The sequence below is a fragment of the Pygocentrus nattereri genome, chromosome 5 (assembly GCF_015220715.1).
Source record: "Pygocentrus nattereri isolate fPygNat1 chromosome 5, fPygNat1.pri, whole genome shotgun sequence".
NCBI lineage: Eukaryota > Metazoa > Chordata > Actinopteri > Characiformes > Serrasalmidae > Pygocentrus > Pygocentrus nattereri.
The window spans coordinates 36,768,457-36,781,290 of NC_051215.1; the positions used below are offsets into that span (position 1 = coordinate 36,768,457).

Below are 12,834 nucleotides of genomic sequence, written 5' to 3' on the forward strand. Positions count from 1 at the left end.
TAGAGACTATGTTGGCTCCAGGTCTAGACATTTGTGAAACACCTCTGAGGGGCCAAAAAAAACAAAAAAAACAGAACTAAGATCATGTGTTGGAACATAAACAGAGAGACCTTCTGAAGTAAAGGGAGTACTAGGTCATTCAGAGCCTTAAAAAAGTAGCAGAACTTTAAAGTCCATCATAAATTATACAGTTGCCAGTGCAAATATTTCTGGATTGAGGTGATGTGAGCTGTAATTTTTGTTTTTATTAGGATTTTTGCTGCTGCATTTTGTACAAGTTGTAAGGATGGATTGTTTTCTCAGTAAGCCTGATAATAAATACATTACAGTAATCAAAGCTCATTAACAAGTTTCTCTGAGATAGAAAAAAATGAACTTCAACCACAGTTCTTTGTACATCAACACTAAACCTGAGGTCATTCACAAAACGAACGAATGTTGTCTCAGTACTATGGCTAGAACAAATTCGAATTCTTCAAATAACTTGTTTGATATTATTGTTCAAAAACAACTTGCTACAAGAAAAAAACAATATGCTATGGAAAAAGGAAGGTTTGAAATTGATCTAAAATGAATTAGTATGAAAGGATCCATCCATTTCATTGGTTAATTTATCATGGAATCTTCAAACAATGCTAAAGACAGCTGGTGTTTTCAAATTATGTCAAAAAAATAAAAACAACAAAAATGATAAAGGCTTTGCTCTCTCTCTCTCTCTCTCTCTCTCTCTCTCTCTCTCTTTCTCTCTCGCTCTCTCTCTCTCTCTCTCTCTCTCTCTCTCTCTCTCTATATATATATATATATATATATATATATATATATATATATATATATATATATATAGGATAATGTACCCAGCAGGTGTCAAATGCAAGTCAAAAGTAAAATTTTGCCATGCCTAATTTTCAGCAGAAATATAATTTTTTTTTTACTTTTCCTTTGGTCAATCAATTCCACACCTGTAAGAATTTAACATTGTTAAGTCACTATTTAATCTGTTTAATCAGACCTGAAAAAGCAACTTTCACATAAACTCTTTTAAGGCTTACTACTGCATACATAGTATAAACAACATGGAATCCACCTTCTTGGCTAAGAGGGGAGTGGGTTTGCAGAGTCCAAATGGGTCAAAAAATATAAACATTTTCACGCTGGATTTGGTTACAGTTTGCATGGCTAAGAGGGGATAGTCACGCAAAGGTATGTTGACTCTGCGCAGGCCTCTTGAGTGTAGCACCAAATCATTTAGAGGGAGATGCAAATAGCGTAGACACGAATGACACAAATCCTGAATTGTACATAAAATAAGTTACAAAAAAGTTGTTCAGTAAAAAGTGATCCCTTTGCTTTTGTTCAAGTATGATGGATAGTAGGATGAATAGGTTATTCTTTTTTGTCTTATTTTCATGGACATTTGCCTGTTTGTCATATGACTCTATGAGTCTATGCGTTCTTACTCTGGCTCTGCATCCTTCCCTCACCAGTTTCCCGTGAAGCTTCAAAATTTCTCTGTAAACTCTGCATGTTTTTATGTTTTGGTGTTTTCAACTTTGTGTTTACTCAGCTTTCAAAATACATGTCCTTGAAGTATGCTCCATGGTTTAAATGTAGATAAATATCTTTGAATGATAAAATATGCTCATAAAGGGCTTCTGGGTCATGTCAGTTCTTGTGGCTCCTTACCAAACAAACCCAAGTGTGAATGAGCCAGGACTGTGTTTATAAATGGACCAAGTTAACTCATTTAAGATGAACCATATGTGAAATGGAGACATGTTTCCTGAAATTCACAGTAGAGCACAATGCTGATATTTATGTAAATAATTCAGTCATCTGCATTATGTATTACATAGAGGGCCCTGAATATGCTATATAGGGCTGTGTTTGAGCTAAAGAGACATAGTAAAAGAGACAGAAAAATACTGAGAGTTAGAGTGGAACTACTTACTACAATAAAAGTGCACCTAAAAATGTCAAGATGACTTCACCCTTGAGGAATGATGATAAACGTTCTGGTTGCCTTATGACTAATATTGTTTCTGGTCATCAAACAACTTTAACTAGGCTGTCTAATACTTCAGCATGTATCTTTTTTGAAAAGACAGACATGGAGCTTGGCATAGACACTCTCCTATTTCCAATTACTCCTAACCTCTTTTGGATGGCGTTATGCTTGGTTGCAAATGGTTTCCATCATTGGCTGCTTCACAACACTGCCCTGACAACACAATGCTCTCCCACCCCACAACAAAGCCTGGTCCCAGCTGCTGCGAAGAGGAACATCTGCTGATGTGTGCTCTGCAACCCCTGGCTGGCCGAGCTGCCTCCTTCCCTTTGTGATCTCTCCAGTGCTAGGCTGGAGACCCGGCCGGCACCCTTTGAAGGCTTGTCAGTTGATCTGCTTCTCCAACCTGATGGGACGTAAAGCTCTATGCCTTGGTATTGCATTGCCTTTTCTGTCACAATTTATTTCTGGCATTCTTTTGTGTTTGGGCCCAGGTATAAATCACGAGGCTCCCCTAGTCCTTTCATCCCCTCACCTTGCACTTCTCAACATGTGCTCTAACACTGTGCTGCACTCATTCAGCCCCTTTGGCTAACCAGAGCACATCTATGCCTAGCATTCAACCTGCTTTTAAACACTTTCTGAGGCTAGCTTTTGCTTTCACTCAGACATAACTTTGATTTGTCTTGTCAGGTGTTCACATGTATGTTCATGAAAAACTTGATGATAGTAACAATAATATCAAATTATCTAACCAGGAGGCACGTTAAGCTCAGAGCTCCAAAAACACCTGTACCTCTTGCATTCATCATGAAGAACTGCTGTAGATTTTAGTCATATAGGAACACATGACTCTTTTTCTATGTTAATTTTATTATTGTAAATATATTTTAGGCAAAAAATAATATTAAATCACAAACATATCCTGCAATAAAATAATGCTCTGGCAATGTAGAAAATATTAACAACTCCAAATAAACAATAAACACATTCATAGAGGAAAGATGTTTGCCCTGAAATTGACTTAGGACAAACTCTCCCAAAAAATGCACTGAACCAGGCTGTGCTCAGATAGATCTTAGTATGCTATGTATCCTCTGAGTACTTGTACATGCTACTCAAATATCCCTCATGGAAATACTCAGAGATTATCATCCACCTAAAGAGCACATAATATGAATAAAATTTGGCTTTCAGCCAAAGTATATCTTCAGATAAGATGCTTGTATGTATGCATCCAACTTTCAAGTGTTATGATGACACATAGTACATAAGCTTAGATATTACTCAAAACTCTAAAGTAAACCATGACTTTCCCTTTCATTTACTTAAGACAGTTGTAATTACAGTTAGATCATCTATCTCAACATTTTAGCATCAGATTGTAAAGTACTCCATACAACGTATAATCCTGTATTATACATGTGGACAGGTATTCATTCTGACAACTACATTTTCATTGCCAAAAATAAGTCCCCACTAGTCTTGGTTAAGGGCTCTGTCATATGCAGAAGGAACTGACTGATAAACAGTTAATTGACCTAAAAAAGTCAAAGGTTTTCCTTCAGCAGGAATATATACACATATATAGCTTTTATAAATAATATATGCAAAGAACATATAAGTACACACCTACAAATCTATGACAAACCTATGTACACAGAACAATTATGCTCAAAACTATTCAAAACAATTTGCTACTTATCAAGCTTAGTATTCACCATACACCTAGCAGCACAAAGGATTGACTGTACATTTGTCTACACAATATACTCTATAAGGTAGTGCAGGGTACAGTTCTAATAGAGATTTTTTACATGAGCCTGAGATTAGGTAGCTCAGTTGGAACACAGGCTTACAGTGCTGTGGCAAAAAGCAATGTACCATATGTGTGTAACAACACGTGCAAGTGTAGAACCAATAGTGTAAGCTACAAAATGACTACATGACACGCAACTTTTACTTATTTCTACAGCTCCACACAAATGGAAAACACTTTTTCCATTGTCACATTTTTTGTTATTCCTAGCTCTCAGTGAGCCTATTGAGGTTGAAGGTGGAAGAAAAAAAATACTACCCTGCCTCAAAATTTAGCTATTTGTAAAACAACTGACATGCATTGTGCCTGATGATAGTGGATCACATAGACATTTTAGATTCAGTTAAATATGTACAGTATAGGTTTTCAAACACTATAAAATATAATAATAATGATATAATGATACTGGGCTAGTGAAAAATGTACATCAGTGACATTACTTCCCTACAGTTCAGGCTACAGTATTCAATAGGTGAAAAGAAAAACTTGAACACTAGCAGGTTTTTTTCTTTTTACTTTACTTTTATCTTTTGAGGGGTGGGTTAAAAGGTGAAAGTTTTTTAGTTTATAAAAGTCTATAAGTTATGATGGCAAGGATTAAGATGCTGAGATTTGATTTACTGCACTGAGATAATGGATAGAGAACCTGGCTTTTTGCCCACAGCTAAGCCTTCCTTTTTTCCTACTGGCTTAGTGTTCCATAAAAGAACATAAGGAAGGAGCACATACAGAGAGGTGTAAGGAGACTGTGTACCATCTCCCACAGCTAACCTAGTACACAACTAGTGTTAGCAAGCATTGTCACAGACTTTTGAATTTTATCTAGAGTTGATCTTAGATTATCCTCTAAGCTATCTAGACAAAATAAACAATGGACTGATCAAAGATGTGTCCTCTCCTGACATTCCCCAAAATAGAGAAAAAGAAACAGTACAAACTAAAGGGACATGACCTTAGTTCATTGCAAAAATAACAGTATGGGAAAAACTCCAAGACTTGTCCAGTTAGTCTTGCAGAACAATAAGAAAACAAGCAATGCTTTTGAAAGGTAGTCAGTGCAACCCTTGCTTGCATGAAGGGCATTCCTTTCAGTGTCTCTGTGTAGGGCTGCAACAGAACAAGGAGGCATCAGGAGTGCCACAGTGGTCTGGTGCATTGCGCTTTATTGTCTGAGGTCTGAGTGTATATTATCTTCGACAGGCATAGGCATTGATATTCTTGATGACGTAGAAGCCAATAGAAATGGGTGGCATAGCTATTGTCCGCCCTGCTCTGAGTGTCCGTGGTTTTAACTCCGGGAATGTGTCACTGTCTACCATGGCCAAGGGCTCTCCATTCAACTGCACAGATCTGTAGAGCACAGAGAAAGCAAGGGTCAAAACTTTAGCACACTGATCTGATTCATACAGAGTTATGGAAAGCAGCCCATTAATGTGATATGAGAACTGAGAACTGAGACCATGGCTGGAAATGATACTGCTTTCCTCAAAAAAAGGAGAAAAAATGAAATGTGTTGACTAGCCTTGGATCTACAGCTGAATAAACAATAGTAATATTCAAATGTCATCAATAAAGTAACTGGTCCAGCATAAAAAAACTTCTCACAAAAAGCAGACACAGCTGGAATTTGCATCTAGATTCCTTCAGTGCTGAGCAGCAAGTGCTGTGATTTAATATTATAAATTAATTATTGCTTTGTTGATCCACTGGGTGGCGCCACGGTAGCATGATGCAATTTGAAAAGAAACAAAAAGAGTATGACAAACAATCAGGCAAACAAACAAATAAATAAATTTAGGCTAATGATATGTCTAGTTTTTATGCTGATTCTAGTTATATTTCTTACACAGTTTTGTAATTACACAAGTTCCAATAAGCTCAGTCTTAGATTAAAAAAAAGCCTTTTTGACCTTTTTCCACTGTGCTGAGATTATCCACCTCCTAGGCTTTGCTGCCAGATAAGAGATTGATTTGATCATCTCGTTCCACCTTGTGATACCACAGATTGAAATGATCTGGAAACTGGAATTGTTCTGAGCCTGCATATTGCCCAGGGGCCTGGAATCCCCCTGGAATCCTGCTGCAGGCTATGTGGTGATGCAGTGTGACATTGCAAGCTTCAGAAGCTACGCCAACAACCAATCGTCTTCACAATCACCTCTCTCCATGAGAAGGATTCATACTTGCGAGTTGAAAGGTATGTAAGCATACTGTATGTGGCACTTCACTTAAGGCCTGGACAAAAGGTTGTGTCTGCATTTCCTTAAGATATGATGTAAATTAAATCAAAGTCTCCTAATGGTTCCATATGCTGGGGCTGGAGCAGCTCCCGGTTACAGATGTAGGCATGTGTGTGAGAGAGACTGCACTGACAAGACAAAAGCCTGCAGGGTACTCAAACAGCAAAATGGAGCCAACAGTCTGCTCTGTGTACTTTGCGATCACATACCACAAGCACAAGGACAAAGTTTGTGAATACATGGATATTTCTGCATTCACCTACTTCAGAGATGGACAGATTATTGTTGCCAGCCTTGTAGAAAAAGTAAATATGGAAAGAAAATGAAAGACCTTTTTTTTATATATATACACACATCGTTACAACTAAGCTTCCCAAAATAAAAATATTTACCCTTTAAATTTAAAATAATTTTCATTTTGGAACTTTTTACATCATGGTATTTGCTATTCTACATTATGGCCAAAAATAAATTTACCAATGTCTGACACAATGTCTTTTACACTGGAAAATACTAAACCATTTGTTTTGATGCACATATTTTTATATATTTATGTTGGAAAGCTCATTTTGCTCAAACAACATAAAATAATACTGAATTAATTGTGCATGCAGAAATGTATTAGACTTAACAAAATGTAAATGCGTTTTGTCCTTTCAGGACAAAGAGAGGACTATTCATGTGTTTGTGTCATCTCACTTGGACTATTGTAATGCCTCATTTACTTGCCTTAGTCAAGGAGCTCTGGCTCGGCTTCAGTTAGTCTAAAATGCAGCTGCAGGTCTTCGGTGTGCCTCTCTATACTGGCTGCTAGTAATTTTTTTATGGATTTCAAATTTCTGGTGCTTACTTACTAGCATTTACATGGTGAAACTCCTAAATATATTAGTAAATTAGCCCTGTACAAGTGTCAGGTTTTTAAGGTCCTCTATTTAAGACTTTTAGCTGTTCCAAAAATGAAATTGAAGCAAAGGGGGGAACTGTGCATTTGCTGCTCAGCATCAAATCTTTGGAACAATCTTCTCCTTGATATTAGACTCTTTGATGCCATGACCTCTTTTAAGAGACTGCTTAAAGCCCATGTGTATTCTGTAGCTAGAGCTATGATCATAGGTATCCTGCTTAATTGTGCATTTTTGTTGTGTTCACATTTTTAATGTTTCAGGTTGTTTTAGGTACCATTAATGTGCTTTTTATTTATTGTCTTTTTATCTTAAAATCTTGTTTTACTATTTGTGAAAACTTTGTAACCATGGATTAGAATGGTTAGCCCCTCTGTCTGATACAATCAACTCTGTCTTTGGGATGACTATGCACTCATACCATTATCAGCTGAACTGCTAATGACAGCTAGTGTTATAACAAATTTTCCATTTGTAGCAGACATATTTAAGTTGCTATTGCACAAATCTTTTAACACTATATATACTCTGTATAGCTTCATGGTGTTCTCATTACAAATGGCATTACACAGAGCTACTAACAGAAAAATCATCAGCCACCAGTGACAACTGTATCCAACAATGGCCTGTAAAAGGAAACATGACATGAACGTAGGCCTTTTAAGGAGATGTTTAACTTTCTTTTCCTGGCAACAGGATGTGTTGATGTGACCCTGCTGGACCTCTCTATTACATGACACTCTATCTCTGTCATGTATGTTTCCCTGCTTGACTGCATGCAGCCTGTAAAGACTTACTTGTTAACACATTCAATAATACCATCTGACAAAATGGTGATGGTCCCCCCCTGTCATTCAGAGAAATGGCCAAGAAATAAATCTAGATTTCTGACACATTTTTCTTGAGAATGGTGGGATGTTGACATTTGATTTCCATAAAACACAGCTCCTAAATAGGCATCTCATGTTCCACATAACTCTTTCCAATAAAGTAGCAGCAGTGGCTGAAGGATTAAGATCAAGCCACACCCTTCTCAGCCTATAAAAAACTGACTTACTCTTAATCATTCGTTTCATAACTCTCTAGGGACTCAGTATCCACAATACTCTCAGTCGGTCCTCACATATATAAATATACAGTACTGTGCTAAAGTGATAGGCACCTAAAAACATAGTTTAAAACCATTTAGCTCTGTAACAAGACCATATATTATCAGAATAGATGCAACCAAACAAACAGTAACAGTTTGTGAATGCAGACCACACCTTCGTAAGTGAGACAATGAGAGGAGAGGAACTGGAAGGAATTTTTGGCTAGAGTTTGGTACGGCTTCTGTGGGTCATGAGAAGGCCGACCCCCCCCCAATTAAAGATCAATTGCAGGTGTGGACAAGGTTGAGGAGAAAGGGGAGGAGGTGGGGTGCAAAATCACAAGTAGGAGGAGTGAAGGGCTGGTATTTATAGGAAGCTAGAATTAAGTAGGAGTTTAGGCGTGGTCTTTCCTCAAACTTCAGTTATGTCATAACTCCATTAAAAAAGTAAACCACAAGGAACAGTTGATTTTAAAAAAGAGGTGAGAACATTGTGTGGATAGAGAATGAACCAAAATACCCATATACCATTCTGTGTCAGCTCCCTTTTTAAATTTTGAAACTGAGGAGACATCACCTATGAAAAACTGTGGACTATATAGCTGGCTAGCTCGCCTAAGCTAACTGTCTACCTAGCGAAGTCAGCTATGCTGACCAACACACAACTGCCATACCTTTATTTAACATTATTGATCACTGTTATCAGAGCTGGTACTGACATCTTTGTGGCCCCAAGCAAAACTGTGGCCCTCTTACCTGACCCTTAAGCCATATAAACAATTTGCAGTTGCCACACAGTTACACCACTAAAATTCTCCCTCATTTAAAACAGCTTGCTCCATCTGTCACTCTAAGAATACGTAGGCCTATATAGAACAGAGAGGTCCTACACAAACAGTATTTAAAAGGACAGAAAACACTATTTTGATTTTATCAGCGGCATCAGGTCCATTCAAACTGACTCCCCAGATTTTCTTGCATACCTTTTCAAATATATAATACTGTTTATACTAAATGTTTAGAGTAAACTGAGAGATGTGCATCCATATTGCCCAATATGCCCAGCTAATCAACATTTTATATTCATTAATTAAAAAATAGTCCTAGTTCACTGCTTTCCATTTTGCATTATTACAGATATATTTGACATGTACTGATGCTGTACTTGACTACTAACTAAACTACTATCCATCCATCCATCCATTTTCTAAGCCGCTTCTCCGTCAGGGTCGCGGGGGGGTGCTGGAGCCTATCCCAGCAGTCTTCGGGCGGAAGGCAGGATACACCCTGGATGGGTCGCCAGTCCATCGCAGGGCTAACTAAACTACTATCTAAACAATAATCATTATTCTTGTTTAAAATGATGTATGCCTATAAAAGGTGTGCCATTGTGGCCATACACTGTCTGGTCTCCACAGAGGCTGCTGCTGCTACAAACTGTGAGTTTCATTTTGTGTATGTGCATATGAACACATGTTTAAGGGCAACATGGTTATCTTTTCCAAACTACAGTTTGTAACAATGTTGTTTGTTGGCATTTAACAAATGCAGCACATAAACTTTTATTTGCTATACATTATTGTTATTTGCTGACATCAAACTTTGAGAGAAAAAACACAAAAGGTTTTCACCATTCATTTTCATGTTATTTTTTTCTTTTTTAGTGAACAGGTGGATAGTTCCACTTCTTTCTCTCTTCTTTGACATGAGAGAGAGGCAGGGCCTTTGCGTAATTTGCAGGCCCTACACAACCTGCGTAGTGAGCGTATAGTGCCTGACAGCTCTGACTGTTATTAATAATCTTAGCTTACAAGAATGAAGAGATACATACTGAGGCCTTTTCCACCAACATTCCATGAAGATCCGTCCTTCTCTGCCTCTGATTGGCTAGAACTCATTGCCTTTGTTTAGGAAAAAGATGGTTCACTTTGGATGGTTATGGTATGAATATTAGGGTCAGAGCCAATCTTATCAGAGGCAGCGTAGAAGTGGGTCTTCGCAGAGTGAGGAAGAAATGCAGTCCAGCAAAGCTAAACAAGTCTTTCTGAACTTGTACTGTTGTTGTTCATCAGACCCACCAACTACCCCCACACTACCCCCACCAAACATTTCCCCTCGGATCTGTGCAAATCTTGTAGGTGACCTATTTTAAACTCAAAATGGTGGATTTCACTGCGGACATTGTATCTCTGAACACTATTTAACACAATGAATAAATGATTACCCAATCCAGATATTGGATAATAACAAATATTACAAGACTGCCAGAAGGAGAGGTTTGGAAATGGATAAAGGAATAGATTGACATATATAAAATGACTAGTTATTGTAGTAATGTTATTTGTATTTATTTTTTTAACAAATAAATGTTACCCACACAATAATTACCATTTTCTCAGATGCCTAAAACTTTTTCACAGGACTGAGTATATGTACATAAATTTGATTAGAAGCAGGAAAAGGATCACGCCATGGGTCCCAGGTCATACTTCTTATGGCCATCCAAATTAATTAATGTAAATAGACTGTTCAATAAGCACATAAAGCTAGCAATCAGGTTAAACATGCTAATCAAATCACATTATATTTAGTAAGCCACAGGAGAATTCAGTAAACACAGTAATTATATTTACATGCTGTCCAATGATTTGACAGTACAACTGCTAGACTAATTAAGACATGATCACATAAACAGCACAATTTAGTTCAATTGGCATGGTCCCTATAAATTCTGAGGTGACTGGCTAGACTATTCTAGAATGATTTGCATATGATATGGATAATGTTTAGATCATTTCACCCCACTGAAAGAGTTTTCTTGTGTAAACAGGAATATAAAAACTGTTTCATTACAGTTTCTTACACTATGTTCGTAGTGGGTTATTTACTGTTTCTGAAGGGGGTATATATATATATATATATATATATATATATATATATATATACATATATATAAACTAAGGGGGCTAATGACGAACTGACTAATTGAACCTGAACCTGGATCTCCAGCATGTGAGAAAGTTACTGCTGGACTGCTGCTGCTTTGCTCAAAAAATTCCACCCGGTGATGCTTAAATTACTATCTTGGCCACTGTTGCCTGCGTATGTTGCATGTTTCCGGCTAACTGATAGTCACATTTTATTATATGATTTCTTATGACAGCTGTCTCAGACACACTGTCATTCCAGCATCATCCAGGATACTAGACCAAAGAAAGGTACTTTCCCAACTCACATGTTTGACCTTTAATATATATTCTCTTCTTAAACTACACCTCAAACAACATTTAAAAAGTTGTATTTTGAACAGGAGGAATATGCCAAAGTAAAACAAAGAAAAAAAAAAGATTTAGTACAGATTGCAGGGAACATTACCGCTAGGAAAAATACAGAAATGACTGTCTCTGTCACCCAGAAGAGCAAGTCTGTGAAGTCTGAGTGTGTTCAAGTGTGACCCCACAAAATGAACATTTAATTTGCCTGCATATGCGTTGCAGAGGATTTTAGCACCGGAATGTGTCATGAGTAACTTTATAGTCTGCGTGTATATGTTACTCGCTCAATTTGGTTTGGGAGGCACTGATTCAGCCCATATGGAGCTTTGGGCATTTCAAAAGAGATAAATACCCTGCATATTTTGCCATTACTTACTGCACAGAAAAATGTGTTGAAGGGGAACTGGGTTAATTAATCTAATGACTACAGGGACCAGTTTAAAACAGAAAAATTAAGGGCAGGTATCAAAATTACACAATGTTTACTCTGAAAGAACTCTGCAATTAACTTAGTGCTATAATGGAATATAGAAGATTTTGTACTGTATGAAAACTTTAAAAAATGCTCCAAAAGAAAAAAAAATAAAGCATGCATTATGTTTTCTTGATAAATATTATGGTAAATTGATTACAGTTTGAACATGCTAAAATATCTTTCAAAAGAAGTAATTGCTTTGTTTTCATAAAGGCCTGTATGATGGATTGCACTCTTAGATATAATTAGTGAACCTTCTTCAGAACATTCTTTTCTATTATTTCTTGTTTTACTGGAAAATGTATATGCCAAAAAAGAGGCCAACATTGTGACTTCTGTTCATTTGATTTCATCACCATGTGGTTTGACTACACTGCACTCTTTCAGCACTTTTTGACAGATTTTTCAATTAAAAGAAACAGTTTTAGTCAGATCCAGTTTAAGAAATGGTGTCATCACACTTATCTTTGCTAAATATGTTTTTCTTCACTATGTACTTATATTATATAGCACTATAACCCTACACTTAAATATCAATAACAGGTCTTATGCAAGGATGGTCTACTGCATCCCAGAATTCTACATGACACAGAGAATGTCAAAAACATTTAAAAACTGGTCAAACTGTTGCCAGCAGCTCCTAAGGCAAGTTACTTATCACTGCACAGTCAGTTTGTGTTCAGTTTCAATAAGCCAAGACACAGTTATTATGCTAATCCAAATTTATAGTCCATTTTGATGGCAATGTTTTGTTCTTGGCTTTACAACAGTACTAGCAATGAGTTCCAGTATTGCCTGGACATTTGCACCACTCACCTGGAATCAGTTCTGGGGAAGGGAGAACATGTTTAAAAACCAAGTCACTCATTTTGTTCTAGCAAATGAAGTAGCTACAAGAGTTGTGATCTCAAATTTACAGCTGTCCATCCATTTTTATAGAGCTGTTGTAGCCTTCTTGCCTACTTAATGCTAGCATGTAGTGCTAATGATGCTGGTATTTCACAAAGTGCTATTAGCTAAAATAATTA

At 37.0% G+C, this 12,834-nt stretch overlaps 1 protein-coding gene across 1 annotated transcript in view; it reads right to left on the bottom strand.

Annotated features, from left to right (window-relative positions):
- Positions 1-3,313: 3,313 nt before the first annotated feature.
- Positions 3,314-12,834, bottom strand: part of hpse2 (heparanase 2) — a 58,936-nt gene continuing 49,415 nt past the window's right edge. The window contains exon 12 of the mRNA XM_017724354.1: positions 3,314-5,174. Coding sequence (XP_017579843.1) covers positions 5,012-5,174 — 163 coding nt within the window. The 3' untranslated portion in view covers positions 3,314-5,011. The remainder of the gene's footprint in view (positions 5,175-12,834) is intronic.